Genomic DNA, 18,249 nt, shown 5'->3' with positions numbered 1-18,249 from the left:
CATTCATCAAAACAGATCATAAGCCGCAAAGATTGAGAACTAGAGAACATACATCATACACGCATCCAAAAACACATTTGTGCTGAGAGAGGAGGCTGACTCTCCAACTCAGTGTCCGTCTATATAGAAACCCTATCATTAAAAGGACTGCAGCCAACCATAAAAGCACATGACATCACCTCCTTTCCCATTGTTGTCACCTCTCTGCTGTAAGTGTTTCTGCAGGCTGGGTTTCACCTGTCGCTGAGGAACAACAACAGTGTGTCATTTGATTTGCCGCTGAGATTATAGACGCAGACAAGCCTTCCCCTTTATTGTGTAAAAAAAAAAAACAACTGGAGGGAAACCTGGTGGGTATGAGAGTATCCCTTCCAGCAAAGTCAAAATGAAACTTATATGCCACTAGCTGAGGGATAAAAATATGAAGCGCTCTAGCTGATATTTAATAAAACAACCACCTGCCAGTGACAGTGACAGTGACGTGCGCACAAAAGCCAAAGGAAGGCTTTTGTGATCTGCAACAAACAGATATATAATTGTCCTCTTCCGCTATAAATCAGCTGTCCATTAGATAAACTTCCCTCCTTGGGGCGGCTCTGAACCTGGGAGATCCAGAACAGCATAGTACTGATTCGATTTATACACAATCACAGCGGCAGCAGTATAGCAGAAGCCCACAGGCCCCTTTGACAGTGCTTTATCAGTGTGGCCCAGCAACAGGAGTGCACGGTGGATTAGCTGAGGTAACACACAAGGGTATTTGCTGTTGAGAAGCTCCTGTCACCGAACGCTGCCAGCTTGGACCTATGCTGCCGGGTGAAGGCTCAGGCATCTCAATCGGTCTGAGGATGCCTGCAGAATAAGCCAAATAGACTGTGACACGGCTACTGAGCATGGCAACGCCGCTGGCTGAGCCAATCACATGGCCCCGAGTCAGAGCTGAATGCCGCCTGCATCTGTAAACAGATCACTCTCACCTTCACTTTGGCAAGCCTTCCAGATTGATATCAGAGTGAAATGGAAGGTTATAGAAGACTAGAATGACACGTGTTTCACTCAAAAGTGAGAAAAAGGAAGCATCCATCATTTGACAAAAGTGATGTCTGCTTTTACAAAATAGACTGAACCACAACAAATTGAAATTTACATGAGAATTGCATGTGCAGTTCTATCAGGATTCAACTCCTATTGTTCCCAACAGCTCAAACCTATAGTAGATACAGAAGAGAGCATTAATGACCTTTGCCCCCCTCCTCCATCTTCCTCTTTGTTCCTATCTCCCTCCCTGTGTCCTTGTGTCTTTTCTGCCTATACCTTTGAAAAACATTTAACCCTCCTCTTGTCCTCTGGTGGACAGGCGTCAACTCAAAAATGAGGTATACTTTCATTTAAATGAGGCCTATTGACTATATTTTCCAAAAATATGTGTAAAATCTGTGGTAATACGTTGGAATAAAGTTGGTCAATTTTGGCCCGCATGGTCGATGGGAAGACAACAGGAGGGTTAAAGTACATGGTTATTATCCAGACACCATTTGCTCATCGGTATTGGGCAGAAAACAGGACAGAGTCACACCCAAACTTAGTCACACCTGAAAACCAAAGATGACGCACCACGCTGAACCTGGTCATACTAAACACCGTGTCACTTGCTGCTGTCACACTGTGCCCAGAGCCAGCTGAATGCCCAACTTCCTTCTTCTGTCTTCTTTTTGTCCGATATTCTCCGTCTATTTGTCCAAAAATATTACAACAAAGGTGAGTGAACTTTCTGGTCTCCCTTCTTGAGAAGAAACAAAAATATGTTTTTTCACTTTGATATTCATCAGATGGTTCAGTTACCCATGATAGGCGACGTCTCTAGGAGAAGACGCTTGTTCCTGAGCTGAGGGATCCTGTCTGACTGTCAAGTATGTTGAATTTCCTGGGCAGGAAAATGGTTGGGAAGTCCCTGATTGCTGGCCTGGTGGTCCTTCTGGTGGCTGCAGTGAGCCTGTTCCTGGGGGTGTTCATGGGCTTGGGGAAGAAAAACACGCCTCCCCCCTCAGATCACTTCTACTCGAGGGCTGCTGTGGCTGCTGATGCTGGAACATGTTCAGAAATTGGGAGGTAAGAGGACTTTTGTTTTCCAAATTTGACATACACACTTTACTTCTGCATGTGCATATATGGCGTGCCGGCTTCCCATGAATGTATTCATATGTCTTAAGGGACATTTTGAAGAAAAATGGTTCAGCTGTGGACGCTTCCATCGCTGCCTTGCTATGTGTTGGCCTTTTGAATGCTCATAGCATGGGCATTGGAGGAGGGCTCTTCTTTGTCATCTATAATGCCACGACAGGTGAGCATGCATCATTAGTTACAACATCTTAACAAAGTTTACAGAGCAAAAAACGCCCTCATCAATCTGTCCTCATTTTCTGCTCAACAGGGAAGGTGGAAACCATCGATGCAAGGGAGACAGCACCCATGAACGCCACAGAAGACATGTTCGGCAACAACACCAAGCTTTCTCGCACAGGTAGCAAGTAGTTACATGCTGCTGGAGTATTTCCCAGGGACAGAGGAGACAGAAATTAATTAAATTCAGATCTGACTTGTGCTCTGTAATGCTGTCGTAGCTACTGAAACACCAATGACTCATATGCCGTATCAGAGCTAGAGAAGGATTTAGAGAAGATAAAATATTCAAGCCTCAAATCTATATATCCAGCTCCTCTCGGATGTACTGTCATCCTTGACAACATTTCTATATCTTCCCTTCCACCTGCTGCTGCTTACATAGTAATCAAATACTTATCATGTCTCAGAGCACCTTGGAGGCTCTTAGTATGTTGTTCTTTCAGTCAGACAAGAGACAGAAAGAAAGAGCTTGTGATATTCAAAATACTGGTACTGCTTTTTCTACATGACAGGTGGACTGTCCATAGCCATTCCCGGGGAGATCCGTGGTTATGAGATGGCACACAAGAGGCATGGCAGGCTGCCATGGAAGGAGCTGTTTGAGCCCAGCATTGCCTTGGCCCGTGATGGTTTTCCTATAGGAAAGGCTTTGGCTCATGCCATCTTCAAGAGCAAAGAATCAATTCAAGGAGACGCCAACATGTGGTGAGAGTGAAGCATTTACAGTAGAAATGACAGATTAACAGATATGGTTTGAATGTATTGTACTAACTTTCCAGCAAAAACTATTGGACACAACATAGACATACACTTCAGGAATAGTTTGACATTTCGGGAAATATACTTATGCCTTTTGTGTCATTAAATATGAAGCTGCAGCCAAAAGAAAGTTAGCTTAGCTTAGTATAAAAATTGACAGCTAGCTGGAAAAAAGAAGTCCTACCAGCATATCTAAAGCTCACTAACACCTTACATCTAAATGGTTAAATCCATACAAAGAAAAAGTATAAAAATGGAAAGTGGAGGTTTTAGGTGTGGCTGGGAGCAGTGACTACAAGATTCTAAGAAAGTCCAGAGCATCAATACTGTCTTTTTTTGCACAGTTTGTACAAAAAATATAAATGTGCTAATTTGTGCACTTTAGGTACTAGAAAGCAGATTTTATTCATCTAGATTCTAGACAAAGGAGACTACGTTTGGTGCAGTCTATATATTCTTTTTCAGCACTTTCATCTCAGTTTTCTCAAGTTCATAGATCGCAGGATACATTGCTTTCTGTCACAGTGACTTTTTCAAGGTTACGAGAAGGAACTTTCATTTTGTGTTGATTTTAGCGGCCCCTGTCGACAAAAGTGTTAGTGAGACTGTTTCATAACCTGCTAAAAGTTCCTTGTAGTAACTTTAAATCTAATTATTTTCAGATGATACTTATGGTGGCTTTAATTTCCTACTGACCAAAACAGTTTCTTTTCTTCTCATCCTCCAGTGAGGTGTTTTGTGATTCTAAAAGAAAGATCCTGAAGGAAAATGATATCGTAAAATTCCCAAAGTTGGCTGAGACGTACCAAAGAATAGCAGAGGAGGGGCCTGATCTGTTTTATAACGGGTCAATGGCACAGAGCATCGTCGAGGACATCCAGGCGGCAGGTCTTGATTTTGTGTTCATTGTTGTCTTTAGACATATAACTAACTCAAACAAACTTTCTAGGAACACCACAATGATGAACATGAGCATTATTCACTCAAATTTAATTCCCTCTGACACTTCTGTGCTCATTCCAGGTGGGATTATCACCTTGGATGATTTGCTGGAGTACCAGCCTGTGCTGAATGAGGATCCTCTCAGGTTGAACGTTGGGGAATACACCATGCATGTCCCAGACGCCCCCTCCAGTGGCCCTGTGCTGGCACTCATACTCAACATAGTGGATGGTGAGCAGCCCGGCCAAGTGCTTGTGCAGCCATGCAGAAGGAAGGATGTCAGGTTTCCCCAGGTTGTCCCTGGAATGTTTCTCCGCCTGTTTTGGAAGCAGAAAACCAAGCTTCTGCTCAGTTCTGCTTGCCAAATTTAATTCACCATCAACACCCCATCTGCTCAGGCTGAGTGTCTTTAGTCATGCTTTAAATAAAAAGTGGCATCATTCATTTCAAATGAGGGTTACGATTTGAATGTGTTCATATATGAATCTGGAGGAACACGCTCTGGTATCTACTAGAAAGGCTCATGTTGTTATTTGACTGGAGTGTACAGTTTAATGACCTGCCACTGTGTAGGCAGAGTCTGAAATGGGCTTTTAGCACAATGATGGAGAAGCCTCATTACCTGATTAGCCCAAGAAAATATGATTCTTCACTCTCTCCAGGGATAATGTTTCCTGTGGATATTTTGCAGGGTACAACTTCTCAGACACAAGTGTCTCTACAGCAGAGAAAAAGACTCTGACATACCATCGCATCGTAGAGGCTTTCCGCTTTGCTTATGCCAAGAGGAGCCGACTCGGGGACCCACGTTATCTCAACATTACTGATGTAAGCCTTCAAGTTATCATGTGCCTTCAAACCTGTATTTTGTTGTATTTCGGAGAAGGAATTTGGGGGTGAATTGCCTTGCTAAGGGGTAGCATGTACTTTGCATGTGGAGAGAAGGTTAGTCAGCATTTTTAGACCTCATTTTAAAAAATCTGGTGTTTTCTATACAGTGACAAAGGACAGGATAAGTGCTCTGCAGTTAATCTCTGTTTATAATTTTCATGACAAGCTGTCTGGATGTCCTGCCCACCACTGACTTGTTTTGCTCTCCTCAGCTAATCCATAACATGACCTCAGACTACTTTGCTGATGGCATAAGGAGTAAAATTACAGATGACACCACCCATCCAGACAGCTACTATGAGCCAGACTATTTTGTCCCAGACAACCATGGGACAGCTCACTTGTCAGTCATAGCCGAAGATGGAAGCGCCGTGGCGGCCACCAGCACCATTAATCTATAGTAAGATTCCTGCAAGGCTTGATCCAAACGTGCAGTTTAATTTGTCCAACACAGACAGGTCTTACAGATCAAATCAAAGTGGTCTGAAAAGCTTTGGTGTCCTAAAAGTCAAACAATTTGAAAATGTTTTCCCTTTAGAATCAAGCAAAAGCATTTCCTCAAAAAACAGTCTGGTTGTTTATCATTGTCAAATGTGTATTTCTCACTTATTAACTCTCCAGCTTTGGGTCCAAAGTCATGTCTCGATCGACTGGAATCATTTTCAACGATGAAATGGATGACTTCAGTTCTCCATACATGACCAATGGGTTTGGAATCCCTCCCTCGCCCAACAACTTCATCCAACCAGGTGTGACTGGTCTGAATTATCATACTTGTTGTTACTTGAATTCCCCAGTTTGGGTTGTAATCTTTGGACACACGTCAGTGTTGATGGATGGTGGTGCTTTTCTGAATTAAACCCTTGTATCATAATGACAAAGATGTTACTTGACCCTTTTTCTGGTGAGAAGGTGATGTTTCCACCAGCTTTTCACTTGTTCCTGCATTTGTCATTGTCAGGCTACAGCTGACAGAGAGTATCTTATCTTAAATTAAACATCTATCTGTTTAGCAGTTATAGCCACATTCTGTTTATCTGTTGCAGGCAAGAGGCCACTGTCTTCCATGTGTCCTACTATCATCTTTGACAAAGAAAACAGAGTCAAAATGGTTGTAGGCGCGTCTGGGGGCACAAAAATCACCACAGCCACTGCCTTAGTGAGTGCAATTGTTTCACACACATCTCCATCCTGTAAATTCACACACTCACTTTAGATATTTCAAACTTGAAGTCCTTCCTTTTCTTCTGGCTAAAACAGGTCATCCTGAACTCCTTGTTCTTCAACTATGACCTAAAGAAATCTGTGACAGAGCCGAGAGTTCACAATCAGCTCAACCCCAATATGACGGTGGTGGAGCAGGGCTTTGAAAAGGTGAGACGTAGGACGCAAAAGCACATCTGGACCATAAAATATTGCCAAACAGCTCCTGAGAAGAGCCATTCTAATGGTTTCCTACAAACATGCAGAAAAAAAGTGTATCATGTCAACAGTTGAGTAAAAGTAGAGTTCACTGTTGTAACATTTAGCTCAAGGAGAGTATAGGATTACTAAATAAATGTGATTTTAAAGTGTTCATTTTGATGCTTTTTAATGTGTAGCAGGTATACTATTAACCATTTTTCTTTATTTAACATTTTAGCCTGCTAACACTTGCTAATTAGCACTAAACACAAAGTACAACTGAGGCTGATGGGAATGTCAGTTTTGCAGCAATGTGGTCATTAATCAAATAATTTGACATAGCCTATTAATTTTTGACCAGATGTTAACTAAAAAAGTTAAACTCATGCTAATGCTAGAGGAAAGACAGATATAGCTTTTGACCATTTTGGACATTCTTTCCTGCACCTATAATGAAAGCACTGTTCTAAATTGATGAAGTAGCCCTTTAAAGAATAGTAAACCAACAATATAGTAATTTTAACAGTCTCTGACTTTCATTGTCCTATATAAACAATACGTTTCACTGATAATCAAACACTTTATGTGTGTGTGTGTTTGTGTGTGTGTGTGTGTGTGTGTGTGTGTGTGATGATAACATCCATACTAGAGTGTCCTGGAGGGCCTGGCCCAGAAGAACCATGTAACACAGCTGCTCAGGATTCCCGACTCTGTGGTCCAGGCAGTGGTGCGGCAGGGAGAGCGTCTCTGTGCAGAGTCAGACCCCAGGAAAGGAGGCTATCCGGCGGGATACTGAGCATGATTTCAGGTCCTCCTCGGCTCCTCTCAGCCTGGACCGTCTCCTCAAAGACACTCTCTGCACTGGAGACTCCAGCAATGTCTAAGCTACGGAGACACAGCCACCTCTATTTCTGTGAGACACATTTCTTTTACTCGAACATGGAAAGTGACTCAATTTCAATACCTCTTTTACTCAAACTCCAATTATTCAGCATTACTTCTTTTTGGCATTATTTTTGTGTTTTGAAGTAAAATAAGAGGTTGCACCTACTTTGACTCCTGTATTATCACTGCTGGATACTGGTGAAGATGAGGAAGGTGGTGATTTGAGGACTGGCAGATACATCACCTTTCACCATTTTGATAAATAAACCAGAAGACCAAAACGTATCTGCTTTATATATTAAACCCAGTTTGACACAGTGTCCAGGATATTAAAAACAACCAAGTAAGTACCAATGATTAGGCAAATGATACAAAAGAGAAGGTTTATTAATATGTTTAGGTAAGAATCTGAGTGGTTGTAGGTTGTCCATGTAGTATTTTCCTTTTTTCTTTTCTTTTGTCAAAGGAAAAAAAAACCTATTGTGAATAATTGGACATTTTGTCTGAAAAGGAGGGTTTGTTTTCATGTCATGTGACACCCTAACTGGTTACAGAACTAGACCTGTAGGCAGGTATGCCTATTAAAAATAAGGACACCTCAGGTTGTTTGCCTGTTTTACCAAAATGTCTACCCACATCTTTCTTCTGATGTAAATTGATCACTGAAATGAACATTATTTAGAGGGAACTGACCGTGTTGTTTTCTACCGTGACGCTATAGTGAAACTATTACTTTTGAATTGTAAATGTTTAATATCGAGTAGAGGTTAAGTGAATGTATAGTGTATTCTGAAAAATACATTTGCAGATATATTTTTCTAAACATGCATTGTTCTTATGCCATGTTTGTTGCCATGCTTGTTATTAAACATTTTGAACAAAGATGTTATATTTTACCATATGGTCCCTCTGGGTATTTCTGTGCTGTCTCTCAATCAGAACATCAGGCAAAAAAACCTAAAGACTAAGCAGATTTACTGTCTATTTCTTTTAGTTTGTGGTTAGCCTGATTTTGGGCCGTTGTGTTTATACTACAGCACACTGTATGGTGTGGTGGTAAATACATTTAAATATGGGCACATACAGTTTCAGAATGACCCAAAACGTCAGTGGAGGTACAGTCCTTTAGATGTTTTCATAGACATGCTCAGGCTAAAATCGGAGATTCATTTTTATTCAAAGATTTATTTCTTTTATGTTGTCTAGTCAACTGGCTAGTCTGGGAACATTGTTAAAAGTGGCCATTGCTGTGTCCCAAAGCCCATTATGTCATTTAATTGTCTGACTAGCTGTCCAAGATCTTCTGTACCCAAGGATACTGTATTTGATTTACATTGACTAAACAAGAGCGATGATCATGACTCTTGGAGGATGCACACTGGTGCTTTGAGCTAAATGCAGGTTTATGTTCATCATGTTCATCTTATTTGAATATGTTACCATGCCAACATTTACTAATTTGTTTTGCAGGTCTTTGGTCATAAACCAAGTATTGAAAAACATAATAAAATTGAGACCTGAAGTCAGGTCTCATCCTCTAGGGACCACGATGTTTGTACATTTCATAGATATCCATGTGTTGAGATATTTCTGGACCAAAGTGGTGGACCAACCATCCAACAGAGCCACCATTACAGCCCCAATAATGTGGCTAAAAACTGAGAAAAAAACTGGCACAGTGAATGTTTGGCATTGTTGCTTGATTAGACAATAAGATGATAATGATTTAGACAAAAAGATTCAGAATGAACAACAGGATGTTTAGACTTTGTGGGTTCAATTACGGTCACAAGAGATAAACAAAAGCTGAGCAGGACTTAGGACCCCTGAAGAGTCTGACGTGCTTCACTTTCACTGTCCAATGACTTTCAATCAGCAGCATTAAGTAAATATGTCCAGTCATGTGTGCTCTTTGAGCAAACGAAAAGCTAAGAACCATTAACAATGCCATATTTCACTGCCTTTGGGTACAAACCTCAATCTCCAAAATGTCAGCCTTTTGTCTTTCTAGGCTGTTCAGAGCTGAGACTATCTTTATTTTTAGCAGCTTTTTATCTGATCTGGTTTGAAGGAGCTTCATAATCCCATTGATGGTAGAATTTTCTCAACTCATGTAATTCCTCTCATGTCACTAAAAGCAATTGGTAACCAGCCACATCATATTCAAATAAGAAGCTTTCTGGTGTCATTTATCCTGCATTGATGGATGGGTAGCAATTAGGGGTTTGAATCCCACCATTGCCACTCATACCTGCAACATTAAAACTATTTGGTTAAAAGCGTAAGCAGGACGTCATATAATTAACTCCTGTATGTATTTAACACACTCACATACTTCAATAGTTTATCCTGTAAAGCGTTAGTTTATCCTCAACTGACCCCAATACAACCACCGGGAACTGGCCGATTTGCCCGACACACTGTTTGGTGTAATGAAGACAAACAAGTGAATAGAGGTGCTATTTGGCCCAGTTCCTGAAAACACATTACAGCAAGCATCAGTCTCAAGACATCCTGTGGAACATGGTGCATCGCATGATATTTACATGGAAAAAAAGCTTTACTGCTTTTATAACAAATCACTGCAATCTATCTGTTTATGCAGAAACTGACATGAATCCAAACATGGCACTTAACAACAATCAACAGGAATTTTCAGGGGATGTGGCAACTGTGAGACAACAGAGAGACTTCCTGTCAGCAGACTCTGAGAGCTCAAATTGGACATCACACACATCAGAGAGGTGCCTGTATGCAAAGTCTTATCCTAAAATCCTAAAACAAGATGGATCTTTTATATGTTGGTAAGCAGCAATTCAAAATATAATTGAAACTATGAGTGCTGCAGCATTGTAAGTGAGCTTTACATTACCCTAAACAAAATAATCCCATAGATTGACAACTGTTGATAATCCCCTCATAAAAAATGCCTACACTTGCATAAAATGAAATGAAAAGCAAATATCCTGCTTCAGATTAAACTGATCTTTTATTTTCTTAAAGGAAGTGCTTCAAGTAATAGATTACAGGCCAGTCAGAACACCTAAATGTAATCTTATCAGACAGAGTAATTCTCAGAAATCGTGTCGGACGTAATTGTAACACAGATACAGTATCTGCCGTTGTCGTTGTCACTGCAGGTCTATTACATTATAAATGTGATCACGATTTCCTCCTCCGGATTTGTGCTTCATCAGTATTCTCCTGGTGAAATATGAATCATCCAGGCCACTGAAACACATTCATCTTGTAGCTGACTGTGATATTACCCTCATTCATCAAAAAGCGGTGGGTAAATCAGTACCGGCGTGACAGCTCCTGATAAACTTTCACCGTTTCTAAGAACAGTCGGCATGTACGTCTGACAGACCTGTGCTGTTGCTGTGGTGGAAGCTACTTAGCCGCATGTTATATTTATCCACAGGCTGTCATTCAAATCTGTATCTGACTATCAGTAAAGAGACAAAGACTCCATTCTCCATCAACAGGAAGAAACTTTGCCCTATTTAAAACTGCTGACATCGTCCTTTATTATGGTCACTTAACGTCAGAGTTCCACAATCACCTTCATCAAAATTTATAAAGATGACATGCTTCAGTGCTGACACAGAGCAGGACAGAGCTTCACCTCCATCTAGTGGTGAGTAGGTCAACTCAGCAGTTAAGGAAAGTGTCCTTTTTCAGTTTGTGGAAGGACAGAGAGAAGTTAGAGTCGCATGGAGACAGGTGGCGCCGGTGATTGCAGCTCCTGGTCCAGCAGGCGGAAGAGCATGGCGCTTTTGTTACACTGCGAGGTTTGTCCTACAGCGTGGTGGAGCTGAGCCTGCAGGTAGTGAACGTCTCTGAGCCGCTCTTTACAGCTCAACTTGGAGAAATAGCCTGCAGCCTCGTTTAGCGAGTCGATGGCCAAAACCACCAGGTGCAAATCTGCAGGGAAAGACGAGTCATGTGATACTATGAGATAAGGATCAGTATTCAGGAGTGAGGGTGGGTGAGTGGGTGGAAGGGGTTGAGGCTGTTACCTGCTTGTCCTTGTCCATTTGGCTTGAACCCAGCCACTGCCATCTGACAGCGGGCAGTCAGCAGCAGGGCGCGACCTTTGTCCATGACTGCACCGTGCGCCAGGACAGGCTCGATGGCTTCATGTAGGACACCCAGAGCCTGCTCAGGAACTCCCAACATCAGCTGCAGAGAGGAGAGAACAGACACACAACAAATTAAGCAGAGTGTTCAGGAGGAGGAGGGGGGGGGGGGGGGGGGGGGCTTTGGTCGCATGCACAACCACAGCCACTCATTTTGCATATGTGCCGTTCATACTGGAACTAAAGGCTGTGGTGATTTGCTTTTATCGGAGCTGTGACGGTGTTCAGAGTGAAGTCACTTTTCCTGTTTTGGCTGACCTGAGTGAAAGCCAGGTGAATGATAGTCTCTGAGGCCAGGGACTGTAGGTGGTGCTGTCTAGCCAGAGCCAAGGCCTGCAGAAGGAGAGGAAGAGCTGTGGAGAAACCAGATGACTCCCAGTGGAGCTGAGCAGTAGAAAGCATAACTCTGTGGAAGACATGAACAGGCAGTAATGAAACTGTGGCTCAAAGCTTGTCTTTAGTCGGTGCTTATGATAATTCCTCTTGTGATTTTTAACATGATGCACAGTTTAAACTTCAGGCATTAAATTATATTTTAGCCTGAAAAAGGTGGAGTAAATTCAATTCGATAACTCATTAAGGGGGATAGTACCCTGAGTTAAGGTGAGTTCACTCTAACTGCAGTAACCAATCATGGCAGCATAAAGAAATAAAAGCAGCATTTGTCTACCTGATGACCGTCTCTGTACATTTGGTCTTCTCACAGTGCACCTGCAGTCGCTGTAAGATGCTGTACGCTTCAGTGGACCGATTGAGAGCTTTCAGAACTTGAGCTTTCCTGTCAGAAAATACACTTTTAAAGCTGTAACACAAACTACACATGTATGAACATAAACGGAAGAGATTAGAAATGAAGGCTTGTGCCTTGGTGTTACCTGTAGAGACCCTCAGTTTTGTTTAAGGCAGAGATAGCTGTTACCAGTGGCTCTGCTAAATGGTACTTCCCTTCATTCATGTGCCTTTCAAACTGGATTTTCAGATCACACAGCATCCAGAGCTACAGTGAAGATTAAGAAACAACAAAACACATAATACATTCACATTAATATTATTTTGTGGAATCCCATTGCATGAATTAGGCTACATTATGTCATAAATCAAGAAATAATGCAATAATGTCTGAGAGAACACACCTTGGCGTGCTGTGTGTGAGGAGGAAACTGTTCTTTCAGATGCTGGAGAATCTCGGAAACTGCACTGTACAGGCCCTGAAACACACAAGCAAAACTACATGAGTATGAGCACTCTGCCCAGGAGCTAAAAAGATGACCTGGTCAATGTTTATTACCTCCCCGCAACGCTGGGACAACTGACTAATGGATATGCAGCAGCGGGGGCAGAGAGCAGGTGGGACGAGATGAAATCAAATGTGTTACCTGCTCAGCGTGCAGCTCAGCCAGGTGGCAGAGAGCCACGGAGAAGGCCTCCGTGTTGTTCTGCTGGACCCCGAAGTTGACTGGCTCCAGGCTGCTCATGTTGAGAAGCAGCTGGGCTTGCTGCAGAGCCATGGTGCTGTGTGAGACACAGGGCGTCACATACATGACTTAGGAGAAGTTGTTCTGAGTCACGCAGTTTTTACACCTGTATTTATATTTGTTTCTATATTTATACTTGTGAAAAGTTCAGCTGTCCGAAATGTTAATCTACGAGTCATTTCACAGAGTTGATTTAATGCGAGTGATAGGTACGTTGTGTGCAGGCGTGCAGTACGCCGTCATTAACGGTGAACACAACTGACAACTGCGTGTCGGTGGGGGGTGGGGGTGGGGGGGGGCGAGGTGAGGAGCCTGACCTCTTGCCGTACATCCTCCATATGGATGTAGTCTGAGCCAGGCTGATCTCGATCAGCTCCGACAGACTGTGCTTCCAGTGCAGGATGTCTGTGTCCTTCAGCGCATCCATCAGTTTGTGTGCAGTCTTGCCCTGTGTCGTCCCCTGCTGGACCAAAGACTGAATGCCCAGAGACGCCAGGTACTACAGCAGAGAGGATGACCGATCAGTGAGGTGGATAACACATGTCAAAAGGTAAAATATGCAGAGGTCACAACTATTTTAATATAAAACGTAATGGTTAATTAGAGATGCTAAAGTGCTGCAACAAAGTACATTTGTCTTAAATCCCACTGTGCAACAGCTCTACAAATGATTAAATTAAGAAGTTTTGTTCTCATGGCTATTAGTGTAATCTGGAGGAAATAACCACTGCAGCATCACTTTTGATTGGAGTTAGTAACTGTTTGACACAATCATTTGATTAATCCACTTGTAAATGAATGTACCTGCCAAAGCTGTTTTAATATAGACGTTGTTATCTCTGAGCTCATGTTGTACTCACTGGCAGGCAGAAATGGGCAGCCATTTTTACTGAATCCTCAGTTAACACAGTGCTGTCAGATCCCTTCATCTGTTCCAGTGTGTAGAGCCAACTCTGATGTAGGGCACAGACAGACCAAGAGAGAGAAACTAAGACAGACACACTCACACATTATGAACTATCAGTCTAGAGCTGTAACGATTAGATCAACAGAAGACTGATAATCGATTAACTGCTTTGAGATATTATTTAATAAGAAAAGTAAAATCCTCTTATTGCAGCTTCTCAAATGTTATAGTTTCTTTAGCCTTCTGTGACAGTAAATTGAATATCTTTGAAATGTGGACTGTTGGTCAGGACAAAAGAAGACATTTAAGGGTGTAATGTCTCTGGGAAACACTGATAACTATTTTTCACATTTTACAGACTATTCGATTAATCAAAAAAATAATCAGCAGATGAATTGATAATGACAATAACCGTAGCCCTAATCAATCATTGTACAAACACTAAAGTGAGATGAAATAATGAAAGTAGAAATGTTCTGTTTATACCAGACAGTGCTGCAGGCACACGTGATCATTGGACTCCTGGGCGATGCGGATTGCCTCCTGTAGAGCCAGGTCAGCCTGCTGACTGCAGGCACAGAAAACAGAAAATAGCACTGTGAGCCATGTTTTATTCAAACGGTCTTCAAGTAGGGAACATTCCATCTACTTGGTACTCACTAGTGGCCAAAGCGACAGTGCAAGCTTGCCAGATTGAGGGCAGCGTAGCGGAGACTTCGGCCGTAGCCCTCGTCCCCGTTGCTCTTCCCCTCGTTTCCAGACAAGATGAGGCGGTCGAAGTAATGTAAGAGACTGTGAGCAGACAGGAACATGTCCTGGACTCTCATGCTGTTCAGATAGTTCAGGTAATGCTGAAGAGAGAGAAAACACCATAAAGGAGATGATCCCCTTTCAAATTGCTGATAAACACATAAAAATGGCAGTTAAAGTTTAGAGGACGGGCCTCACCGCCTCAGCAAAATCTGGGTTAAACTTCAGCATGTTGTTGAGCTCTTTCTGCAGCAGAGCCGGCTTTAGAGCTTTGTTCTCATCATTCTTCAGAAGGTACGCCTGGTGAAAGACAGATTTGACATTGAATGTAGATGACTATTTGTTACATATGATTTCAAAACTGCTGGTTTGAACAGTAGGTGTAGTTCTGTGATTATAACCCTACATTTAGCTGTGGATTTAGCTCTTACCTGTCTCGCAAGAAAGTACTCTGCTTGTTTTTGTGACAGGGGACCTCTGCTCGGTGTGTTGTCATTTCTAAAACAGTACCAAGATAACAATAGAGAATCTGCTGTGAGCAATCATCATGATCTTGAGAAGCTTTACAAATTACTATATTTTACTTGGCTAAATTCCATGTCTGGAGGAGCTTATTTTGACTTTTTCTCCCACACACATTGAGAAATTTGCACAATAAAGCAGTTGCAGCAAATTTAAAGAAACAAATCAAAGCTTGTCTCTGATTATAAAACACTTCTAAATTCACAAACCGGAGCTCAGACTCATGCAGTTGTGTGTCCACCTCCTCTCTTTCTATTCGGTCTCCTACTGTATCCTCTGTGCTGGTGAGGTCCATGTCGGAGTCGTCTGCGGCCAGCGCAGGCAAACTCACCAGCCCGTCGGTGGGCTTGGCGTAGTGACTGTGGTAGTACTGCTGCAGGGACTTGTACAGCTTGTACACCTGACTGAAGGACAGCTTGTTGTAGGCCAGAAGCATGTGTCTCATAAAAAGACCTGAAACACAGACACAGAAAAGAGTGAGTAAGCTTAATGAGAATCACAGTGACATTTCAGGACTTCCAATGAGTCATTTAGAGCTGTCAAATGATGTTAACTGCTCACCCACAACGCTGGTTTTATAAGCCTCAGAATCAAAAGCGGTGAACGGAGTGGGAAGAGTTGAGAAGAAGTACTCCATGTCTTTCAGCTCTCCATCTGCCATTTCATGCAGCCTTTAAAGGAAAAGAAACAACTAGATATATGTATATCTCAACAATTATGATTTTATATTGTCCAAACAGGAAGCAGCAAATTGGGTAGTTACTAAGCATGTATTTTGTCTTAATGGATTATATTGATGCCCAATTGACAAAGAACACTGATGCCTGTTATCTTGTGTTTCAAAGTTGTAAGGAATTGTTAATGTTATATTTCTTAAAGGGAGTTTGGTGTATAATTTCCCTTAAGACAAATTCAGTTTCAGTCAAACTACTAGTATATATATTTTTTGACATTTTTCAGCACTACAGAAACACCAGGTAACTGCTCTGACATTGACTGCTCTTACTTACTGGATTGATAAATGGTTTATAGTCTGATCATGTGTGTTTGTATTGATTACTGAAGGTGGCTGATCAGGCTAATCATCAGCTTATTGTGCTAGATGGTGTTATTAATAACTCCAGGTGAAACTTGAAACCTCAAAATTATTGTTGCCCTTTAGCTTCTATTTTATAAGTTACATTAACATTCATTCACCCAGAAAAAGCTAATACTTTTCTGTGTAATATGACCTCAGCTGCTGTGTGTCTTCAGTGTATTTACTGGTTTTTCACGCATGATTTGAGGACAGTTGGAGGAATTAAACCCGTGACTTTCTGCTTCTGGAGAATTATCCAGGCTGCTGCTGTTTCTAATGCATTTCATACAGTTTTCAGGGTTTCCAAACAGACATACTCCAACAAGCAGTAGCTGAAAGTTCTGTGTAGCAGTTTTAATGTTGTAAGAATGCCTCATTTTACCACACATCCTGGAAAACCTGGAAATGTAAGGCTTGTTTTCCCACTAAGTACAGGATCACACTTTTTGAAATGTGACTGTCTTAGCTGATATGATCTAAGTCATTTTTAACCCCCAAAATGTATTTGTGAAAAAGGAAGGAAATGATAAAAATGACATGGTTAATAATCAGGAACAATCAGTGTGTAGTTGTTCACTTACGCCTGAATTCACTGATTAAAACATAAAACCTACCTGACTGTAAACACGTACTCTAAAGGAGAATTAGGCTTCTGTTGTATTTTAGTCCACATAGTCTGTAAATAACTACTAACATTTATATTCGAAAACCTTGATTCCTGAATGATCACACGTTTTGTAATTAATCATTACACCTTTATTACTTTTTCCTTTATTTACTAAACCTTCAATGTAGGTTTTTATCAATGAATGCCACAATTATGTTTTAAGTATAGTTTTACTCAACAAAAACAAACAAGGTTATTTTAAGAAGGAACATGTTTGCAATTCCATAACTTATCTATTCTTTGTGTTAGCTTTAAATTCAATAGTTATAAAATAAACCAATGCCAACAAATACAGGAACTCTAAAATAACAGAACACTTGAGTCAAATCATGTGAATCTACTAAATAAACTCAACTTCTAGGAAACAGAAGGAGGGATTTTCATGCTAAAAAGACTATGGACACTTATGTAATAGGAAAGCATATGATCTATATCTACAAGCCTGCATGGTAGTGAGCAATTCAATACAGCGTTGTAATATAGATCAGTATACCTGAGTTTAACAGCATATGCAGTCTGAGGACAACACTCCTCTACGGTCTTCAGGAACTGGCCGAGAGTCAGGTCTGGACCCTGTTAACGAGAAGCACCCACATGAGACACCTGCTTCTACACAGTGGAGCGCAGACTCACTTGTTCTATAAAAACCCACCTGTTGCAGGGGCAGGATGAGTTTATTGAGCCGTCTTCTCTCTGGCAGTGTGACTTTAGACGCGGTCATCTCGTACAGCAGCGCCAGGACGGAGATCTTATACGGACTCACCCAGTCTTTAATACCGAACACGTTAGCATGGACCACTCCGTTGGTCATCATAGGGTTGAAATACAAACTCTCGTGCACACTCGCCATTCTTAAGAGGGTTTAATTGGACCACAGTGAGGATAAAAACTAACGAAGAATGGTGGTGCTGCACGACATTAAGAGGAGAAGAAAGTTCCAAACAGCCAACAGCAGCGGCTAACGCTAGCTTCCTTCAACGTTGGGTAAGTTAAGTCCCTCGTAGGAAACAATAAAATATCTCCAACAGGTTATTAGTTAATGTGCTGACCCCGTGTCATACTGCCAGCTTCGGTCCGGTCAGTTTTTGTATTTGGTTAATGATAAACATGAAGAAAAGTCGCTCCTTTGCTTTCAAACAACCCTCCTTCTGTCCACTTAATAATACGTCACAGAATCTGTATTTAACCCGCCTCAATGTTTCCACCCGCATTCCGCGAACACTCGCCCTGTGAATTGTTGAATGCGGGTGGAACATGAGAATGTGTACAATAATTGTGCAGAGGGCGATACTGCATGTACGATATATGTATTTAAATCTTTTAAACGCAGTAATGTTATGTATTAGTACACTGACTGTGTCTGTATTGACCACGGCTATATAATATAGCCATGAGGGACTTGATAGTTGTCATTTATTGTCAAT

General features: G+C 41.6%; 2 protein-coding genes across 2 annotated transcripts; one reads left to right on the top strand and one right to left on the bottom strand.

Moving 5' to 3' along the window:
- The first annotated feature begins 1,912 nt into the window (after positions 1-1,912).
- Positions 1,913-7,195, top strand: ggt1a (gamma-glutamyltransferase 1a). The gene is made up of 12 exons (XM_053325581.1): positions 1,913-2,109; positions 2,211-2,341; positions 2,432-2,521; positions 2,916-3,108; positions 3,890-4,050; positions 4,186-4,335; positions 4,796-4,932; positions 5,208-5,395; positions 5,617-5,744; positions 6,042-6,154; positions 6,256-6,369; positions 7,049-7,195. The coding sequence occupies exons 1-12, from the start codon at positions 1,913-1,915 to the stop codon at positions 7,193-7,195; spliced, it is 1,749 nt and encodes a 582-aa protein (XP_053181556.1).
- Positions 7,196-10,253: 3,058 nt separating this feature from the next.
- On the bottom strand, positions 10,254-17,947 carry anapc5 (anaphase promoting complex subunit 5). Its single transcript, XM_053325953.1, has 17 exons — positions 17,478-17,947; positions 17,319-17,398; positions 15,642-15,751; positions 15,290-15,533; positions 14,990-15,056; positions 14,757-14,858; positions 14,469-14,659; positions 14,295-14,376; positions 13,762-13,854; positions 13,219-13,400; positions 12,803-12,938; positions 12,560-12,634; positions 12,302-12,423; positions 12,097-12,204; positions 11,685-11,832; positions 11,307-11,469; positions 10,254-11,211 (listed from the first exon to the last, which is right to left on the bottom strand). Exons 1-17 carry the CDS (start codon positions 17,673-17,675, stop codon positions 10,991-10,993), a joined length of 2,322 nt encoding a protein of 773 aa, XP_053181928.1. The 5' UTR covers positions 17,676-17,947; the 3' UTR covers positions 10,254-10,990.
- Between the last annotated feature and the right edge of the window lie 302 nt (positions 17,948-18,249).

Source organism: Scomber japonicus, chromosome 9 (assembly GCF_027409825.1).
Source record: "Scomber japonicus isolate fScoJap1 chromosome 9, fScoJap1.pri, whole genome shotgun sequence".
Lineage (NCBI taxonomy): Eukaryota > Metazoa > Chordata > Actinopteri > Scombriformes > Scombridae > Scomber > Scomber japonicus.
The sequence above is the reverse complement of the archived record's forward strand: the minus strand, read 5'-3'. Positions and strand labels throughout refer to the sequence as shown.

Coding starts and splice junctions, on each gene's coding strand:
- ggt1a (XM_053325581.1), top strand. CDS start 1,913: ATGTTGAATTTCCTGGGCAGGAAAATGGTTGGGAAGTCCCTGATTGCT. Junction 5,396..5,616: donor ACCAGCACCATTAATCTATA/GTAAGATTCCTG, acceptor TTAACTCTCCAG/CTTTGGGTCCAAAGTCATGT. Junction 6,370..7,048: donor TGGAGCAGGGCTTTGAAAAG/GTGAGACGTAGG, acceptor CATCCATACTAG/AGTGTCCTGGAGGGCCTGGC.
- anapc5 (XM_053325953.1), bottom strand. CDS start 17,675: ATGGCGAGTGTGCACGAGAGTTTGTATTTCAACCCTATGATGACCAAC. Junction 15,534..15,641: donor TTATAAAACCAGCGTTGTGG/GTGAGCAGTTAA, acceptor TCTGTGTTTCAG/GTCTTTTTATGAGACACATG. Junction 12,635..12,802: donor CTGAGCTGCACGCTGAGCAG/GTAACACATTTG, acceptor TGTGTGTTTCAG/GGCCTGTACAGTGCAGTTTC.